At 31.2% G+C, this 22,256-nt stretch overlaps 1 protein-coding gene across 1 annotated transcript; it reads left to right on the plus strand.

The window, feature by feature from the left end:
* The first annotated feature begins 18,071 nt into the window (after positions 1-18,071).
* Positions 18,072-20,559, plus strand: LOC114761898 (probable phospholipid hydroperoxide glutathione peroxidase). Its single transcript, XM_028951351.1, has 6 exons — positions 18,072-18,382; positions 18,555-18,631; positions 19,046-19,107; positions 19,355-19,473; positions 19,970-20,137; positions 20,230-20,559. Exons 1-6 carry the CDS (start codon positions 18,122-18,124, stop codon positions 20,257-20,259), a joined length of 717 nt encoding a protein of 238 aa, XP_028807184.1. The 5' UTR covers positions 18,072-18,121; the 3' UTR covers positions 20,260-20,559.
* Positions 20,560-22,256: the final 1,697 nt, after the last annotated feature.

Below are 22,256 nucleotides of genomic sequence, written 5' to 3' on the forward strand. Positions count from 1 at the left end.
AAAGCTGAGTCCACTACAGAACCTACTTAGACTTCTAGACCCTCATTTTATGTAAATACACTTAGAGAGTTATTCCAGTCAGAGCTTCAAAAATTTGAGAGAAGGGTGTATGTCACTGCAAAGGGCTATGGAGAGGTGTCTAATAAGAAATTTGAGAGGTTATACACTATCCTAGACCTTCATTGACAAACCTTGGCAATGTTAGAAAAGGAGGTATCTCAGAGGTTTGATTCTGTGGAGAAGGAAATTAAGGAGCTTAAAGGCTTGTTCACCTCTCTCTGTCCAAATTTCTCAGCTCCTAGCACCTCTTTCAGTTTAGAGGATCTTCTTTCCCATCCATCATCCCCTCCACACATTGAACCTGCACCTACCTCAGAATCCACACTAGTCACCATTGTCCCCACATCTTCTATCCCACTTGCCATTGTTCCCGTACCTCTACCTTAGCCTCAACCCTTACCTCCTATCTCTCAAGCTCTGTCTCCTATCTCACAGCTTCCTCCTCTTCCTATCCCTTTTACCTTACCTTCATTTTCCTCTCCCTTAACTTCCTCCCTTAATGCTGACAAGAAAGGGGGAGAAAAATGCTTCTGACACCTAGGCTAGATTTAAGCTTGTGTGTTCCTTAAACTTATGTTTCTGTTTTAAATCTGTTTATGTATTCTGACATTTTGATTTTTTTTTGGTGTTATTGGACTCTGATGTATACGTGAATGCCATTTTATGAATATCAGGTTTATCAGTTTCAGTTTCTACAAATTTCCAAATAATGATAGTTCACAACTTTAGCATTATCAGTATTTGAATTTACACTTGTTATACTATAAAATTCCTTAGATTTTATACCTTAAGAGTTCTGTATTTCCTTATGTTTTGTCATCATCAAAAAAAGGAGAGAATGCTAGATTTAAAGGTTTTGACGATAACAAAATAAGTTTTTAGTTTCTCTACATAATTGTTAGGTTAATCGATCAAATGTTCGATCACTGGTTAATCAAACATATGTCAAATAACTGATAGCCCTTTTTTTTTAACCAAATGCTGTTAAGTTTGATCGATCAAGTCATAGATAATTTACTACGATAGACAACTTGTTGGATAAATGTGTTGATTGATCAAATAAGCAATCATTGATAACATTGGTTGATTGTAAGGTGTTTCAGGAGTTTATTGATCACCTTATCGATCAACTCATTATCGATAATGGCTCAAATAATTTGGTAAGCCTCCTTAACTCAGTTACTATGTTAAATAGCATATGCATTATCCATCATATCATCAATTAGTTCTTTATTGATAACCTATTTGAACATTGGTTGTTAAGTCAATTCTATTAATTGATAATATGTTCTGACATATGCTCCTGTGTTATACTACAATACAAGCTCTTCACATTCCTTGATCAATCAAGTAATCAATCATTTGGTTATCAATAATATGATCGATCATTGGCATTTCCTTCTACATTATTTTCATATAACTTATTTGATTAAAGCATTATTCTGTCACTTTCTAAATCAAGATTTTTTACAGTTAGTAATCAATCACTTAATCGATTAATTATTAATCAATCATCAACTTATCCTTGTGCATAACTATTAAAGTTTTCTTTGAACTACTTTTCGATCACTTGTTCTATCAATCTTTTATTGATAAAGTGTTCGATCATCTTACTCTAAGATGCTATTCACAAAAGCTTAGTTTTATTGATAAACTTTTTGATCAAACGATTATCGATCATCTATTCGATCAATGCATCATTTCTTCACTCAAACAGTTCTTCATGATGATTTTTCATAAAACATATTTTCATTTTATCTTCAAGCTTTTCTCAGTCTTCTTTAATCATATAATTCTCTTTTGAAAAGAAACGAAGGCATACAAATTTGAAAGAAATAAACCATGCACAGAATTTAAATGTACTTTACTTACAATGATCACTGCATTTATATTTCACTATTTATCGATCACTTATTGTATCATTGTGTGATCCATAATTAACTCGATAAATGCATACATCAATTTGATTTAATTCTCTTGTAATTAATCAATAATGTGATCGATCAAGGCAAAGATCAAGTAAGTTCATCTTACTTTCTAAATATCTGATGATTGATTCTATATTTTTCAACTGTTGTATCATTGTCAAGAATCATCACTTCTTCTGTTACTCATCTCTATTCTCTTGAAGAAGAAAGTTTGCTTGTGCCAAAAGACTTCTACAAATTACGAAGCACAACAATTATATTATAACCCTTAATCTACTGTGTCAAAAGCATTAATGGCGAACAACCATTGTAACTACCGAATACACGCAAGCTATCTTCCAACAGCTAGAAGCTCTTCAGTCTAACAGATAACTGAAATACTCTAACTATAAAAGGCACAAAAAGCATTGAATGAGGATATTGAATTCATGAGCTACCATCTGTTGAAATTTATTGTTGCATTCAATACTCTGTTTTACCGAGCTTCAGTGTTTATCATTTATATACTCTATAAGAGAGGTTGCTATATCTTGTACTCAATTTTGAGAGTTACTCAAGAGTGTGGACTCTTGAGAGGTTTGTAACCTTATGGGTAGTAAGGGAAAGTGATTGAGGGATTCAATTGCTGTACTGAGGTACCAAGAGCCCGTTCAATCTTGGGGATTTAGTGGAAATCTTATAAGTGCTCTGAGGAATAGACGTAGGTCAAGTTGTTGAGACCGAACTAGTATAAACTCCTGTGTCTTCATTCTTCAATGAAACCTTCTGAACTCATCTCTATTGTTTTATTTGTTCAGTTGTTTTATTTAGTTAAATTTTTATATATCACCCAATTCACCTCCTATTGGGTGAAGTTGCCACTAACATAATATTCATAATGAGCCAAAACCCTAGGAATTTCATCAATTTGCTCTAGGAGTATTTTCATTATTTTGAGCCTTTACGGGCCTTCGAACCTCATTTCCCATCTTTTTTGAAATTTTTTAGAATTTTTCTAGAATTTTCGGGCATACTTTCCATCACTGCCCTTTATGACTCGAAACTTTCTGAATTTATAGTTTGATCTCTACTTGGGTTTAGCCTTAGGAATTATCTTACTGAGGTTCCTAGAACAACTTTTGGCCTTTAATCATCTCCAATTACCATTCTTAAGCCTTCAAAACTTCATTGGAGCCTCTAACTTGCTTTTCTCGTGTTTCCTGAAAACTTTTACTTTGTAATTTGGTCCCTAGAAACCCTCTTACCATTTTAGGGAACTTCTGGAACTCTTACCAAAAGGAGTCTGGTAGCCTGCCTATTTCAGGTTCATTTTGGTACTTTTAGGCATAAAATCGAGGATGTTATAGTTCATGATGAAAAGACTAAAATACATAATTTTGTGGAAACATCTTCAATATTAAATGGTCCCCTGCCACTTGTTGAAATTACATTTAGGACATAGACAAAGAATTTTACTATTAGTTGTAAAGAAAATTTCAAGAAAGACTTTAGTCCAGCCAAATATCATGAAGACATACGAGGCCACTTGATCCATGTCTTATCTATCATTAATATAGCTTGAAGCACCTAAAGATTTCACATAACAACTCAAATAGAAGTGAAAATGAACTTTTTAACATCTGGAAGCCTTCAAAAGTATAAACGTAATGGTCAAAACTATTGTGGTTACCAAACCACTACAAATACTACAGAGACTGCTACTAAGTCTAATGATCAAATTTTTGTAAAGGTTGGTTGAAATTTGAATTTCAGATCATCCTCCACATATGACTTTGTAGCAATTTCAAAACGGCTACAAAAATTCAACCGTTAGACTTAGTAGTGATCTTTGTATTATTTGTAGTAGTTTGGTAATTGCTATAAAAGTTTTAACTGTTACTAGCTTCCAAATGTTAAAAAATTCATTAAGGAAAACTTGAAATTCAAATGTCATTTTTATAGCGCTTCTCGAGCCGCTAAAAATTTTAAAGTGGAGGGAAACTAAAATTCAAATTTCAAAAGTAAAATCACACAACTAAGTTAAATTCTCAAACAAAATCAAAATTAAACAATCAAATTAAAATTTGACTAAACAATACAATCAAAATAGTGTAAATACAATTAAAATTCAACAACTAAATTAAATTCTCATAAAAATTGAAATTAAACAACTAAATTAAAATTTGACAAAACAATACAATTAAAATTGTGAGGGAAATGGGAAAAAACAAAAAACAAAAAAAGTCAATGCTCGTGTCTCGATAAAGACTCCACAAAATCATTATTGTCGTCCTCACGATGCTCTGAAGGATATGCATGTAGTAAGAGTTAGGGCTAGGGCTGCGGCCACTATGGAAGGATGTCTTCATCATCATCCAAGCGCAAAGTTGGGAGCAGTGGTGCAGGGGGACCAGGAGCCACTATTTGCCAACCAATTTCTATAATTGTATTAGCAGCTACTCTCCACTACTCAAATTTGGCCTGTATCTTAGCCTCAAGAGCCTGATGCGATGCTCATGAGCTTGCATCTGCACCTCCACTATGTGAGTCACCTCCTCATGAACAACTAATGTCTGACTTGGCTACCTTACTGCTATGTTGTTCTAGTGTGATACAATCACTGACCAGGAAGTCCCTACCTCAAAGGTACCACGACTACTCCAACCATAGACAAAACTCAGTGTGGCACCAAAACCGAGTCCTCTAACCCATCTAGGGTGCTTAGGTCCAACTAGACCAACCCTAAGTAATGCAGCGGGATCCACAGTAAACCCATGAGACTCTCAAAGCTCCAAAATGCTCTGAGTCATCCGCTCCTACCGAAACGATTCATAATTAAACAACAAAATTTAAATTTAAATATTAAATTTAATAAAAATTCATATGTTTAATAAAAGACTTATAGCAACTTCCTCAACCAACTAGGATGTAGGTTTGTCATTCTTGTGCCTATGAAGGATAGGCCACATCTCCCTATAGGTTGGCATCTGCTCCTCCTCTTGTTGCATCTTCCTCTTCTGCAAATTAGTAATCAAACAACAATTGTTATTATTAAGATTCAAATACATATACATATATTGAAAAAAAATTCTATATTACTTGTAATCTCGTTCCAGGTAACGACATATGTCTTCTAATCGACCATATGTTGGATATCCTAATAACTACAGCTCTAAGTGTTTCTCCAAGCAACACGTTGAAACAAAAAAAAAAAGTTAAATTATAGATTATATATGTTTAATAATAACAATAATGCAACAAATTCACATGCTTTGCTCAGCTGCCATCTTAACTTAGACAAAAGATGCCCAATTATTAGCAAGGATGCCATCTGGCATGTCCTCTTGAGTCTCCTAGACAAGTCTTGTCTCTTCACCTTTCTACGCATTATATTGGCGGCCTTTTTTGTTTTTTAGCCCTCCCGTAACTTTTTCAGGGTGCAAAACTTCAGCCTGTCATCTATAACAGATTTTTCCTATAATTAAATACAAAAATTTATCAATTGATTGGTAAAACTTATTTATGTAAATTTTGTCAAATAATTAATTAAATTAATTAATAAATTAAATCTAAATAGTAACTATTAATTAATTACCTACATCACCAGCTCCTAAGCATTACTCTTGTTTTTTGCTGGCATATTCTGCCATGTCTATACATAGATGGGAAACAGTTTGTACTGCCCACCTAGAAAAAGTGAGGTACTGATTGTTGAGATGACTAACCAAATCAATCAGTTGCCTAGTGCACTTATTTAGAGGCAAAAATAACGTGATCGTCACACATATAGTAGTGAGCCTTCTTGTCACTTCCTGAAAAAATTGACCCTGGTAATGGAGATGAAAAATTAAGTCAAGGGTCAATACGAAAGGTAGACTGGCTGACAAAGTCAAGTATGACATAAAATCCAAATAAGGTCCGGACTGATATTTCTGAAATTATCGGTCCAAGAAGGACAAAACGAAAAAATTTGAGAAAAATTCCAGAAAATCCCCAAAAAAAATAGGAAAGAGGTAATTAGAGGTTTTGGAACCTCAATTGAGATCCGAAAGGTGCAAATAGTATGAAAATAGATTATTACGGAATTTTCTAAAAATAAAGGTTTTTCGGAAAAAACAATGAAAAATAGGAGGAAAATAATTATTCTAAATAATTAATTATATAAATATTTTATTGAATTTATAAAATTAATTTCAGGCCTTGAAGGTACATGAATTTATTTTTGAGAATTTATTTCCAATAGATTTAGTGATAAAGGTCTATTCGGGAAAAATTCAAAATAAATAGTTAGAGGAGGAGAAAAATTCCAAAATTTTCAAATCATATCCTTATATTAAAATGGGATTTTTCATGGAGAGAAATTTAATTTTGGAGGCCTATAAAAATTTTGAAAAGTTACAAGTGAATAGTAACCGATAAACTGTATTTTTGTTTGAAATTAATATTTATGAGTTGGCCCCACTTTTTCTTTTTTTGGGGTCATATTTGGGCTTCATTTTGAGCCAAGAAAAGCTTAAAATTTTGTGCAAAATAATGTCCCAATAATTAAATGGATTTAAGCCCAATTTCAGTCAAAATATCAGTAGGAATGTTCTGGAGACTAGACACTTGGCATGATCTGAAAATTGGAGGGTTGGATAGCAACCACATGGCTATTTTATTGGCCAAATATTGGCCATTGATGGGGAGGAAAGACCAGATTTTTTTTTCTATGAATACCCCCTAAAATCACAATAATAACCATGGTTTGGGGTGTCAATCACCCAAACACCCCCTCTAAAAACCAAAACCATGGTTTTGACTCCAAAACCATGGTTTTGGAAAAAGCAAAATTTTTTTGCTTTTGGAGAAAAAAGGGGGAGTGTGAGAGCCTATATGATATGTATCTTGTTATTTTTTTTATAAACATATTTTTTGATAAACATATTTAATCTTATATTTTATAAATATATATACACATTAATTATTTATTAATTATATTATCTTATGTATTATTAATTATGTTGGTAAAAAATATATTATTAACAATTTTATTCCTTCAAATTAAAATATATCATAAAATCTATTTTTTCTGTAATTATCATATTAACTTATGTCTTTTTTTTAGTAATTTGTATATATAAAAAGTGCTTCTGATAACAACTATCCAAACACTCTCACTTCTCAGAATCACTTTTTTACAAAATCTATTCTTCACAGAATCTATTCTCCCCAGAATCTATTCTCCAGAATCACTTTTCTAAACCATGGTTTGGTTTTATCCAAACACACCCTTGGCCAAATAGAAAACCATAAAGGGAGGTGCTGCCAAACTGAATTCTTGACCTTGAAAGTGAGCTTCTAACTGTGCAAATTGAGGAGGAAGTGTCAAGCTTTGATTAAGGATCAATTGAGATAAGTTTAAGCTTTATTTTGGCTAAGATTAAAGCTTGTTTTGGTTGAAAATTCAAGTTGTTTTTCCAAGGGTGCATGCTGTAATTTTCAATCACAATGAGAAAGTATTAGGGAAGGATAGAAGCAATGAATATGAGCTTGGAATTACATGTTTAATTGATGTTTGGATTGAATTTTGGAAAAAATCAAAGTTTGGGTTATATAGCACCCTATTCGGCCATGGCTTGCTATTGGGGTAAGAGTTTGTTTTGATATATTTTGATTATTCCAACGAGTTTAAAATGTATTTTTGTGTAGAGAAACACCAAGGGAAAGTGTTTGAAATCATTGGAATCAAAAATGAAATTTTTGGAACATATACTACTCCTATTCAACCAAGTCTAATTGAAGGGAAAGGAAGGGGATTTTGTAAAATTTGATTTGATATTTGGATTCTACATGAAAAATTACGTAGGAATGGACCAAGAGGTTTATAGATATTTATATGTGAGTAATTGATCAAGGATTTATGTGTGAGTATATGTTATGTGATTAGAAGGGTTATGTGAAAGGAAAAGAAAAGAAAAAGATCAAAAATTGCAAAAAAAAAAAAAAAGAGGGATAAAGGTTGACTTTTTGGGAACAAAGTTTGAGCAATGTGATTTTGAGCAATTGGATGAATTTGGATCTGAAATTTGACATTCTTACAGATCTCATTTTTAGTTTTAAAAAAAGTGGTAATTTATTAAATTTGTAGTTTTGTACAGAGAGATATGTCTTTCCAAAGTTGGGCATAAATCCTGAAAAATTAAAAATGACCAAATGAACAGTATCACTTTGAACGAAATCTGGGATTGATGTATGAGATCCAGATACCAATGAGTATTTTTCATCCAAATAGCATGTCAAGAGCTTTCTATAGAATTTGGAGCCATCTCATTCCGATTTTTCTATAATTAGTTATGAATTTTTAAAATTGGCAAAAAATGTAATGAATATAACTCGGAACCAAAGTTAAAATTTTGAAACTTTCTCACGCTCAAGACTTGAATAGTGGTTCCGAATGGTTCTAATTGTTATATATAATGAGGTAATAAAAGAGGTGTCACACTTCTCGCGAACTTGTTACTAGTAACAAATTATAACATTAACATTTAATTATTATAAATATATAATAAATAAAACATTTATCAAAAAATACTTACCCACAACCTCAGCATCGAAGTCAATACCCTGCTTACTAGAACGACGCGATTGATTCTGCTATTATTACTGGGCCTCCACTCTTCTTCCTCCTCGTCCCTCGCCCAAGTCATCATTATCACCATCATCATCAGGTAACAGATATCAACATCACCCCGCATTTCGACGTTGAGACCGAAGTGGTCATTGATCTCACATCTTATATGTTGAGAAGTGGACATTGCTCCTCCTATGGCTCCTCAGATGGTCTTGACCGATTAGGAGGTCGAGGAGTCTCGTGTGCTCAATTTGATCCGTACCGTGTTAACAAGACATTCTATTAAACTTAAATAATACAATAAATAATTTCACATTAAATTATAAACAAACAAATTAAATCAATTAAAACAATAAAGTGACCAATTAAATTTTAAAATTAAGGTTAATGACAATAACCAATTATATAAATAATAAACTTTTAAAACACAATTAAATAAACAAAAAAAAAAATATATCGAAATAATTCACCAAAAAAGATGAAAATAAATAAATTATTAAAAAAAAATTGTATTAATTAACAATTAAACATTATTAAATAAACAAAAAAAATAATTAATAGAATATGCAAGCTCAAAAAATGACAAACAATTATATAAATAATAATCAATCAAAATATTATTAAAAATAACTAAATAAACAAATAAATTAAAGTATATCAAAATGGATAAATTATTAAACAAAAAATTATATTAATTAAAAATTAAATATTATCAAATAAAAAAATAATTAATAGAACATGCAAACTCAAAAAATTACAAAAACTTATGTAAATAATAATTAATTAAAATATTATTAAAAATAACTAAATAAAAAAATTTTAAAATAAATAACTAAATTGTTAAATAAAAAATTAAATTAATTAACATTTAAAAATTTTTAAATAAACAAAATACATAATTAATATAACATGCAAACTCAAAATGAGATTAAAAACAATTATATAAATATAAAAAAATTAAATAGTAAATTAATTTTTATTCACATCTTGGCAGTTGAACATGGTTCTAAAGTTTCAACTAGATCTGGAGTTGGATCTGGATTTTGATATGAATTTAGGAGAAAAACTAGTAGAGTTTTGCTACTCAAACTCACCAAAAGTGGTAAAATAAGGGTGGCGGCATTTATATAGATGTTCACTTGGTGGCGGTTCTTATTTGAACTGTTAATAATTTCAAGCTTTTTGCGCTACTTTGTAGTATTGTTCCCCAAACCACTTCAAAGCAAAGACACATGGCAAGTAGGTATCGGAAAGCGTGATACTTTGTAGTCATTTGGGAGACAACTACCAAACTAACACGAAATGCTCAAAATTTGTAGCTATTTTGAGTAAACTGCTACAAACTGGAATGATGATTGAAATTCTATAACAGTTTGTCTAAAGTAACCACTATAAAATACCCCGCCACCAACCTAGCACCAACTTCGTGCCGCATGATGCCAATTTGGTGCCAATTTAGTAGCAATTTACTTGACGAAACCGTAACAAATGTGGCGCCCAGTTGGCACCATGTGACGTGAAGTCGGAGCTAATTTTGTAGTGATTTTTCGAGTCAAAAACCTCTACTAAACATGACACAAGCTTTTGCCTGGTTAACCCACTGCAAATTTGTAGTGGTTTGTAGCAATTGTAAGTTTTGTGGTGGTCTTTTGTAACCGCTACGAAAAAGCCACTCCAAAGATGAGTTTTTTTTTTGGGTAGTATAAAAGAATATTTTAGCCAATTTTAAAATAAAAAGGTAAAATGTAAAAAGATAATTTAAATTTGAAAAAGCTAAATTATAAGTATAGATTAAATACCATTTAAATTTAAATTTATTTTTTAAGAAAATATTCTCAGTCACCCAAAAATACCGTGAGTGACAACTTTAAGGAGGCTTTCCTTGTATTGCATTACTTATAGAGCTTTGATAACTGCTCTTATTAAACGATTGATTTTTCTTATTCATCAAAAGTAGTAACTAAGCTCATAATATATTTGTTGAATATAAGAATAAAAGTAATAAATAGCATAACTAGAATATTTAATAGCTAAACAAGAATAGCCATTAAAACTCTAAAAATAAAAGTAATCAATAGCTTAATAAGAATAATTAACAGTTAAATAAGAATACTTAACAGAACTCAAGAAACAAAAGAAGTCAATAGCCTAATAAGAATAATCAATGTCTAAGCAAAAATAGTAATCGAAGGGGTTGCTGGAGCTCCAACAGTTAGCCTTCGACCAGGGTTGCCTAGTTGACGTTTTAAAAAAATGAAAAAATTGTACAGAATGGTTTTGTCTTTTGCCCCAGATATTGAAATGTTAAATTGATATTTTGTCACCCATTTGTACTTTTAATATTAGCACCACCTACTTTTAATTAACCCATTTCAGTTGGGGAAAAAATTAACCCATTTCAATTTTCATACAATTACAAATATACTAACCCATTTTTTCAAATTAAAAATAATTAGATAAGCATCAAGAGCTCGTCAAGATCAAAGTATATGTCTCACACCTTAAAAAATATTCATAGAAATAAATTGCTAATTTCCTAGATTCTCACCTTAATAGTAGTGATTAAAATATCTGTGCCTAACACCATAAACAAATTTTAGATGCAAAAATACATATGACAATTTAAAAAAATTACAAAAATGCCACAACCATTAATTATTGTAATATTAACCGTTTCTTTGACTGAAGCCAATGACCTAGACGCTAATGTGCTTAGAGGGTCTAATAAAAAAGAGTGAATGTGCAAATATACATATAAATTTTTAAAAAAAATGTGTGCCCAACACTATAAATAAACCTTGACAAGCTAGTAGTTTAATTTGGATGAAGAAATCGTTTTGATTGCTAAGACGAGTTGGACTAAAGTTGAGATACCATTAAATCAAAATTCAAAATTAAGTCGGGATAGTTTTGGGCCTAAAAGAGAAGGTTGAAGAAACCAATAGACAATTTTAAACAGGATAAACGTGCATCCAATGTTCTAATTTTTTTTTAATACATCCAATACCTCAATTTTTTTTATGATGCATCCAACACTTTAATCTTTTTTTTTTTTGTGTATCTAGCATCCTGATATTTTTTTTAGTTATGTTCAACACCCAAATATTTAGGATGTTAGATGCATTAAAAATAAGATTAAGGTGTTAGGTGCATAAAAAAATAACATTAGAGTGTTGGATACTTTATAAGGTACTGGATTCACCTTTACCCTTTGAAAAATTAACTCTCTCAAAAACCTTAACATATTTTCATACTATTTAGCCACATAGTGTTATTTTAGTAATAGCTTCATATGTTATAATGTTGACACTGCAAATATAATTTATATATATTAGGAAAAATGGCATTAAAAGACCCTTGAAATAGCAAAATGGCTAAATGGGTACCTAAATAAAGAAAATTTCTTGGAAAGACCACGTCCTAAGTTGCAATTATAAAATCAAGTTTAAAATACCAAAAAGTCCTTCTTTCTTTCTTCTCTTCTGACTTTCTCTCTCTCTCTCTTCTTTCTTCTCTTTCCTTCTTCTACTCTCCTTCAACTTCCTTCTTATTCAGAACCATAATTTTCTTCCATATTTTTCCCAACCCATTGATTTGCAATGAAGGAAATAAAAACATGTTAACTGTGGAGCTTCCATATTTAATTTTTTGCAAAACATGTAATGCTAATATAATACTCTTCATATAAAAGCTCTCGTTCTCCACAATCTCATCTCATGCTGATATAATATATTTATGACTTATAGAACAAAAGCTCCACTCAGGCTTGAAAGACCAACTTCATGCTTATTAAAAACTACAATTCATGACAAGTTCAGTAAGATGAATGACAAATTTAGTAAAATTAATGACAACTTCTAATAAGCAATTCATAGGAATTTAAGTTTCTGTATTAAAATGATAGAATTTTCAGATTTCTTTAGCAGATGACAAGTTCTGATAAGAAATTTATGACAAGTTCAATAAAGCAAATGACAAGTTTAGTAAGGCGAATGATAACTTCTGATAAGCAATTCATAGGAATTTAAGATTCTGTGTTAAAATGACAATCTGCACAATTTCTTGGCGAATAACAACTTTTAATAAGCAATTCATAGAAATTTAAGTTTCTGTGTTAAAATGACCGAATTTTTAGAATTTTTTAGTAAATGACAAGTTTTGATAAGCAATTCATAACAAGTTCAGTAAAGCGAATGACAAGTTTAGTAAGACAAATAACAACTTTTGATAAGCAATTCATAGGAATTTAAGATTCTGTGTTAAAATGACATTGTGAGTTCCATTGTCAATCACTAGAAGTTTTGGGAAGGAGTGAGAGGTGAAGTTGATGATGGAAGATGTTAGTTAGAGGAGGTTATGGTTAGTTTAAGGTGAGATATTTTTGTTTTTCTAATCTGATTGTTCATGTATGATTTCTGTGGGTTTGGTTACGATGTGAGGAATGGTGAAGTATAAGAGGGAAAATGGAAGGAGATAATAATTGTTAATTTAAGTATGTAGTTTCAGGGGCTGTAGTGAAAGGAGTGAATCTGAATGTTATCATTTTAAATGCTGAAGTGATAAAATTCTAATGTTAACTTGGTAATCGAAGAGGTTGTTAGTTTTAATTTCCATATGTAAATGATTGAGCTGATCGAATAAAATTATATTGAATGCAAACGTGACTTTCCTATCTTTTTCTAGTAGCTTCATGGTATTTTTCAAACATGATTTTCTACCAATCTTTTGAATTCAAATGGGTAATTGCAGAAACTGGTTGCTGTCAATTCATCTGCTAAATAAGTCTGGAAATTTTGTCATTTTAGTACAGAAACTTAAACTCCTATGAATTGCTTATCAGAAGTTGTTATTCGCTTTGCTAAACTTGTTATTTGCCAAAGAATTGTGGAAATTCTATCATTTTAACACAAACTTAAATTTCTATGAATTGCTTATTAGAAGTTGTCATTCGCTTTACTGAACTTGTTATGAATTGCTTATCAGAACTTGTCATCTGTTAAAGAAATCTGAAAATTCTGTCATTTTAACACAAAAACTTAAATTCATATGAATTGCTTATCAGAAGTTGTCATTTGCCTTACTAAACTTGTCATTCACCAAAAAATTGTGCAAATTGTCATTTTAACACAGAATGTTAAATTCCTATGAATTGCTTCTCAAAAGTTGTCGTTCGTCTTACTAAACTTATCATTCGCCTTACTGAACTTGTCATGAATTATTTATCAAAAATTGTCATATGCTAAAGAAATGTGGAAATTCTATCATTTTAACACAGAAACTTAAATTTCTATAAATTGCTTATCAGAAGTTATCATTCGCCTTACTAAACTTGTTATTCACCTTATTGAACTTGTCAAGAATTGCTTTTCACAACTTGTCAACTTGTTATTTCTAACAACTTACTAAACTTGTTATTTTTACAAAAATAAAAATCCAGATTTGTTGGGCATCGTCTCAGCACCAAGCAATCATCGCACACATTACAAGCAAACATCACAAGCATCGCAAATGGCTACAACTCTTCCTCAAACTCCCTAACTCTCCTCTCCTTCCACAGCAATGGAGAGAATGATGGAAGAGGTTCCATTGCCAGCGAAAGAACAGTTAGGCAAGACAAGAAGAAAGTGACAGGGGATAACAACAAAGATAGGACTTTTTGAAGTCTGGTTTGTAAAGGAGAAGAAGCCGAAGAAGATAGATCAACAGTGAAAAACACAGGTTGAAGAAGACGGGAGGAAAATAAGATGGGGTGAGGGATATTTTAGTCTTTTGGGCATGATTTGCTAATTGTAATTTAAGACCCGATCTTTGATATAATTATGTTAATTCGGGAACTCATTTTACCATTTCATATATTCAAGGGTTTTTATTTGCCATTTTCTCTATATAATATTATGCTATCTTTCATCTTTAATATAAAAAATAGATAACTAACTTGCGAATGTTAAGAAAATTAGTAATTTAGTTATTTGTATTCAATGTTTTTTCTAAAATACCGTTATTAGTAATGTCCATTAGAATAAAAAGAATTTTAAAATGTTGAATCACTTCGGAGACTGCCTTGAAAAAAAATAAATAATTATGAGGGACAGGGTGAATTGGAATATTATATTTAAGATCAAATTAAATTTCTAACTAGTTTTCATATTTAGAATTAATAGTATATGTACATAACTAATTTTCCCCATTAAAGTCGGGTTTGATCAGTTGAATGATAAAAATTGAAATATGTTAGCAATTTTTAAGGCATTGAGTATTACTACCTCTGGTTGAGGCATTGAGTATTATTATCTCGGGTCCTTAATATAGGATCCTGTTTAACTTTTATTTTGATCCTAAATATAAGACCCCACTCCACTTTGTCTCTCATATTTATACATTTTTTCCAAAGTAGTCCTTCTAACAATGATAGTTCTAGTCAATACACTTGATTAGCATGGATATTTTAGGTAGCACTGGGAAAACGGGCCGGCCCGGCCCTCTAGGGCCGGCCCGTCACGGGCTCGGGCTTAAACGGGCCGGCCCGTTTAAGTCCGAGTTCAAAAAATGAAGCATTTTCCCAAGCCCGGCCCGTGAGATAACGGGCTCGGGCTGGCCCGCGGGCTTTTGACCCGTTTAACTAAAATGTATTTTTATTATTTTTCTTTGCCTATTTTATCGAAATAATAAAATGAAACAACAAAATTACTAATAAAAGATATAAATATAAATAAAAATAAGTCACAAACATAAATATCATTATGTTAAAACATCTATCACAGTGTAATAAAGTCTATTAAATGAACAAACTAAATAGAGGACAGACATAAACAACTAAATAAACACTAAGTTCAGTAAATAATTACAATATGGATGATCTTGTTTAATTATAAATAATTAACAAAAAAGTTTAACTAACAAACATAGTATATATAAAAAATAATTGTTTGTCCTACTGACAAAAAAGAAAAGAGTTCATCATCCATAGTTCTAAATTTGTTTCTAACTATAAAAATGATATAGATTTTTATTTTAATTCAAAAGATTCTTTAACCAATTCTATTTCAAGTATAAAAAATATGAAAGAATGATAAATAAAGATTGTAAAATAACACATACAGTATTTTAATAGGTTTTGACAACTTATAAATAATAACACATTTTTGTTAATATACTTAGAATTATGGTGATTTCTTTTTTTGTGAATGCCATTTGTGTAAGCAGTGGGGGTAAGTAAAACTAAGAGTATATTATGTGTAAAATGTTAGGGTTTTCCTTTTTAAGTTAAGAAAAAAATATAAAAATTAAAAAAAAATTATTGGCGAGCTTAAACGGGCCGGCCCGCGGCCCTACAGGGCTGGCCCGTTTATTTTTCGGCCCTACAAGGCTGGCCCTTTTAAGCCCGACTTCCCTTTCAAGACTCCAAAATACAAGCCCGGCCCGCGACTTAAACGGGCTTAAACGGGCTCGGCCCGTTTTCCCGGCTCTAATTTTAGGAAAGACAATACCTATTTAGAACAAATAACTAATTCAACTTACTTCCTTAATCTCTTCAAATTAGTTAACTGACTTTTATAATTAGGACCGGAGGTAGTAGTTGAATATTTACATGCATCCTTGTGAGTCGATTTTCATTGCCAATGCTATCAGATCAAGTGATTTATTTTAACCTATGAAGAGATGAGGAAAAAAAAAATTGTTTTAAGGAAATTGGGAAATATTTGGTATTAGACAAAATTACTTTTAAGGAATACTCTTGTACAAATTAAGATAAATTTCTCTATATATTTATTTTATATACCGTAAAATTATTTTTTTAAACTATCGTTTAATTTCTAGCTAAACAGCCCAAGGCAACAAACCAAAAGACATGCCCCCCCTATCCCGTACCGTAATGCTATCTCATCTGATGACATGCAGTCGTCAGCTTTTCCCCGCCAGTTCACATATTCCATGAGAATCTCATTTGATAATTTGGCTTATGGTTGGAATCATCAATTAATTAACGGCAAATTTTCTCAGAGTGACAATACGACCTAGCTATCATGTCTGGATGAGTATTTAGACTCAAACTTGGTATTAGCACATGGATTAAAGAACATTCATCATCTCAAAATATTTTTTTAATATATTTAACACCTCAAAATTTTTTATATACGTCTAATACCCTGAAGTATGTTTCTTTGTTTTCGTATTAAATGTATAAAAAAACATTTTTAGTGCTGAATACACTTAAAAAATATTTTAAGATTATGAATTCACCAAAAAATATTTTACGGTGCCAAATGTACTTAAAAAAAATATTTCACGGGGATGGATATACGACAAAATGCTTTATAGTACTAAATGTACTCGAAAAAATATTTTGAGATACTGAATGTACCTTAATCCTTAGTATATTTGTGTATATGCATGTGTTTAAATTGTTTGAAATAAAAAAAGGGTCGGAATTGCCGGTGTGAATATAGTAAGAATATCCCCACCGCATCTTGTGATCCCCCAAGTCTTTCAAGCTGCTGGAGGGTTATGCCGTTCAGCCTTTATTCCTTTCACAATTAAAAATTAAACATACAAATGCGAACGTTGCAATTAGTTGTCTCCACGGCAGAAAGGCCCCGCGTCGGCGCGTCCCTCGACCACAATTTCTTATTGCTCTTTCACATTGACCCGGCGGTTGTCCTCAGCTTCTAGATATATTTTATTTTTAATGTTTTTATATAATTATTTCCTTTGATTTTTTATAAGGTCCAATTATAATTATAATTATTTTATGTGGGTTAAGAAGATAAGTTAAAATTAATTATTTATTATAAAATCTCAAAATTACTTTTACAAAATTTAGTATTCTAATTTAATTTTAATGGATTAAAACGCAAATTTGTTCAGAAGTTTTCACTACAAAACATGGGGCATATGAAAGTTTTTTTTAGTACAAATTTATTCTGAAAGTTTAAAATCGTAATAATATTTTTTTCTACTTTTAAAAAATTTAAGTTAACTATTAAAATAGTGACTTTCTAAGAAATAATATTATTATGATTTTAAACTTTCACAAAAAAATTACACCTTAACCCCATCATAAATATAAGAGTAAATAACAAATTTAAAGATATTAAGAAAATTAATTTAATTAGCTTTTTGTATCATTTCAGAGACTAAATATTATATTAAATTTTTTTTTAGGAAAAAAACTCTATTTTATTTATAATATTAAATATATTATTTTATATTTAATTTTTATTTAAATATCAATGACGAAGAACCCCAATTCACCATAGAACGGGGCAAACAAAAATCTTAAACCGTGTGAACGCAGCAGCTGTCACGCCACCAACACGACAAAAGATTGATGACGTATCTAATGATGCGAATGATCTCCGCCGTCCATCTAATTGTCTACAAACTCAGCACATGGCCAAAATTCCTGCCACGTGTAGGGACACGAAGTCTCCACGTGTAAACGTTCTTCATTGCCCTTGCATCCCTGGTTCTGTAATGAGAAAAGGTGGGGAACAAGATCAGGACGCTATAAATTTGAGGTCGCCCCTACAAATGTGTGTTCATGCTGGCTTCTTCAATTCGCATCTTGTTCTGTAGAAACGTCAGAGTAGCTTCTTCTCTTTGTGCTTCTCAATCTCATCACTGGTCAAGACAAATCTCAGATAAACCTACGAACTCAATCTTGTTGGGTCCTCCTCGGATTTCATCGTTCAGTGTTCTTGTTAGATCGAGGTTTTCGAGTCCTTTGTCCCTTGCGTTTAGAACAGATCGCACAATGGCTTCTCAATCAAATACTAAATCAGTCCACGATTTCTCGGTCAAGGTAACTAGTTACTTTGAATCTCTTCGTCATTTCGATATTTTTTTAATATAAAATTGCTTGTTATTATTCGGCTTGTATGTATTGTGCTTGACGTTGGAATGTTCAAGTCTTTTTCGCTTAGGGGTATTTGACTGTAAATATTCAATTCACGCGTTTTACCTTTTACTTGCAGGATGCCAAGGGAAATGATGTTAATCTCGGCGAATACAAGGGGAAGGTCCTTCTGATTGTCAATGTTGCCTCACAATGGTTAGCTCCGTGTTTTCAAACTCTTTCTCCCATTACCATCTTCTATCTAGTATTATACATATTTCAGAACAGTAAACCTTCCATGAAATCATAGTCGTTCCTTGGATGATAGTATTAGTAGCTGCAGGGGGTGTGGGACCGTTAACTTTGTAGGATCTACCACTTATGTGTAACCCACTAAATCTCAAATAATGTGTTTATCTATCTCTAAATTGACAAAATCGAGTGATTGACCCTCTTAATTATGGAGAGAAATTGAATGGATCCTAGTTGAAGAAAGTGTGTGGTTGGCCTTTAGTGTTGGGGGGATGTGTAGATTGACAAACTTTTATCATTTGTAGATGCCTTTGCCGTTATCTTTCTTCCTATTGCATTCCGTTTGCAAATTTTAATGTTCAAAATCGCTTGACGCAGTGGCTTGACTAATTCAAACTACACAGAGCTGGGCCAATTGTACGAGAAATACAAAGGCAAAGGTTTGTTTTTTGTTATGTTCTCCTCCGTACTTGTTTCTTTTTCATTCTTTTTGTCATTGCCATTGTTTCGTTATTCTTTTCGATAGTATAGCCCTTGAACACTTGGAACTGACATGGAAATGCAGTCTGGTTATATGAGCCCATATATGTATACATACTGGGTTCATATCTACGAAGTACCGGTTTTAGATTCCCATTTAAGGTCAAGCTGCTTTCTGTGCCCTAAATACTTGCTTTTCTTATGCAGGTTTTGAAATCCTGGCTTTCCCTTGCAACCAGTTTGGTGCACAGGAGCCTGGAAGTAATGAGCAGATAGTTGAGTTTGCCTGTACTCGCTTTAAAGCTGAGTTCCCCATTTTCGACAAGGTACGGGGCATTTGTGTATACTCTCTGCGGTATTCATGCCTATATATTCCCCTTCATTTTTTTGGTGGTTATGTGATATGTTAACTCTTGACCCATTATTGCAATATGATGCATCAAGTTGACTTACATGACTTTTCATTCCGAACCAATTGAGATTACAAATCGCATCTGTTATTGTTATTTTGCACTTGGTCAAGATAAAATAGACGCCACGCTTCTTTCTGTTCCTAGGAAAGGTATCTACTAATGCTTTAGTTTTTTTTTTTAAAAAAAAAAAACCTCCCTTGCCTGTGGCGGTTCTTGAAATTTTATAACCTTGTACGATTTTCGAGTCCCTTTCTACTCTAACTTGAGAGTCTAGCTCAGTAGACACGAATTAACGAGTTGCTAATTCTGAAGGTTTAATTTAATGTTTACCCTTCATTTACATGCTCTAGCTGTCCTGTTCGTGATATAGTTCAATCATGTTTGCATCGTTCTGTTCATGAAATTATAGGTGGATGTGAATGGTGATACTGCTGCTCCACTGTACAAGTATCTGAAGTCAAGCAAAGGTGGACTGTTCGGAGATAGCATAAAATGGAACTTCTCCAAATTCCTTGTTGATAAAGATGGCAATGTCGTCGACCGTTATGCACCCACAACCTCTCCTCTCAGCATTGAGGTAAGAAGAAGACGATTCTTCATAATGTCTCACTCAACATACTGAAATTTGACAAACTGATGGCATTTTTTTCCTCTTGTTGATATCTGCAGAAGGATATCCAGAAGCTTTTGAGTGCATGAACCAATGCAGGAACCAGCAAACTTTAAAGAACAAGTTATTATGAATAAAGGAATGTGTAGAATGCTAGAGGCTGTTGGTCTAGTTTCCTCCTTTTAGTTTGTGTACCCAAGTAACTAATGTGCTTGAAATATGCATGTGGATCTGGTGGTGAATATGTAACTGTGTGCGGACTACTTTATCCGTTTATCGCGTGTGAAGTCTTTTTTGAATTATGCTCCTCAATTTCTATCTTTACTCCTGTGTTATTGAATAATACTGAGGGTTGATTTTATGCCCGATGGCGATGATTCTCATTTGAACCCGTGTCTCATTTATAAATGGCAAATGAGAGTTGGTCTTCATGAGTTCATTTTAATAACAATTAGGCAAGAGGTTAAGTTGCGAATTTGGGGTTTAATAATTCGTGGTCCAATTATATTATAATTAAAATAATATAATTTAATTAAAATATATAAACATATTTGTGTATGATCATGAAAAAAGTTATATTTAAATAAAAAAAGAAATTAATCCTTGAATAAATAGAATTAATTTTGTTGAGTACATTAAATCAATGTTTCTAAAATCTTTTATTTATATAAATTGTTGCAAAAATATAGGAAAAGGTACAAAACAATTTCAAGTTGATTAACGTGGAAACCTAACATAGACTTCATTCATTAAAAATTAAAAATTACTGTTTTATGTACAATTTACTATTTTTAGTATTGCGAGAGTTTAATATAACTGCATTTATATGGATATTGAAATCTTTGTTGAATAACCCCTACTCATTATGCTAATGAACATAAATGTATAATTTTATCCTATATCTCAACATCCTGATTTTTTTTAGTAATCAGTGGTGTAATTTACTCGTGATGTTTTTATTTTAGTAAAATCTTGCCCATTACTAAACATATACATAAACACATGATTGCACAAAAGTAAAAGATTAAGGGAAAAATTGCCCATTACTAAACATATAGTAACTCCACTTCTATTTGTAAGCATCAAATTTAGAAAGTAACTGGTCCATTTTATAAACTTTAACTTGGGTTTGTCTAGCATTTAGTGTATTTTTTCATTTTTGTCCTTAATTATTTATTCTATCTTTTTTGCCATAATTTCTGTTATCACATTTTCTCAAACATTCTCTTTCTTCTTTCTTCTTATTTATTATAAGGGTATATTTGAAAAAAAAATGTGTTAACCTATTTATTTTTAACTAATTATTCATTATTTTGTGAATTAATTATTTAAAGCTCACAATAAAGACAAGGAAGAGCACATAAACACAATGATTGAGATAAAACTATTATTATAATATAATATTAAATTTCTATCTTGTATATCTTTTCCCCACTTATCTTCCAGTTTTTTATTGTATTATTGGATTAGTTCATTTATGTTCATATACTGAAAAGCATACTTATGTAATCCTATAATAAATCTCAGATGTAGTCATGTAGAGCTAATTAGAAAAATTATTTTAATCTTAAATAATTTTAATCTATTTTATTTTTATATTTATTATTTTCTTCCAAACTAATTCATTTAACTTATAAAATACTAAGTAATCTAAGATTACATAAAAATACTTTAGAAAAATAATCAATTTTGTTACAATTAAATAACTTATTAAGTTTCTATTTTTAAAATTAATTAAATAGTCCTCAAGTTAATAAGTGAAAGAGTATATTACTTAAATAATCTTTTCACATCAACCAGAGGACACACGGTTGAGGGAATAAAAATCATACTTTAATCTTTTCACATCACTATTTTAAAATTATTAGACAATTAATTTTAACTCTAAATATAAAATCTATTTCTTATGTTTATCAATTTTCTTTAAATCATCCCAATGAATACTTCCTCAACTATAATCAAGTAGAAGAGAAAAAATAGGTATTAAAAAAATGATTATGATATTTTAGAAAAATTATATTACATTTTTTATAATTAATTAACTTATCTAACTTTCTTAATCTAATCAAATTAGTTAAATAGATTT

Source organism: Neltuma alba, unplaced genomic scaffold (genome assembly GCF_004799145.2).
Source record: "Neltuma alba isolate B1F8T4 unplaced genomic scaffold, ASM479914v2 tig00011146_pilon, whole genome shotgun sequence".
In the NCBI taxonomy this organism is placed as follows: domain Eukaryota; kingdom Viridiplantae; phylum Streptophyta; class Magnoliopsida; order Fabales; family Fabaceae; genus Neltuma; species Neltuma alba.

What these genes read in the sequence shown, in the direction of transcription:
- LOC114761898 (XM_028951351.1), top strand. Translation starts at nt 18,122, where the DNA reads ATGCTGGCTTCTTCAATTCGCATCTTGTTCTGTAGAAACGTCAGAGTA. An exon ending in GTCAATGTTGCCTCACAATG is followed by an intron (nt 18,632 to 19,045) that starts GTTAGCTCCGTG and finishes CGCTTGACGCAG; the next exon opens with TGGCTTGACTAATTCAAACT. An exon ending in CCTCTCCTCTCAGCATTGAG is followed by an intron (nt 20,138 to 20,229) that starts GTAAGAAGAAGA and finishes TGATATCTGCAG; the next exon opens with AAGGATATCCAGAAGCTTTT.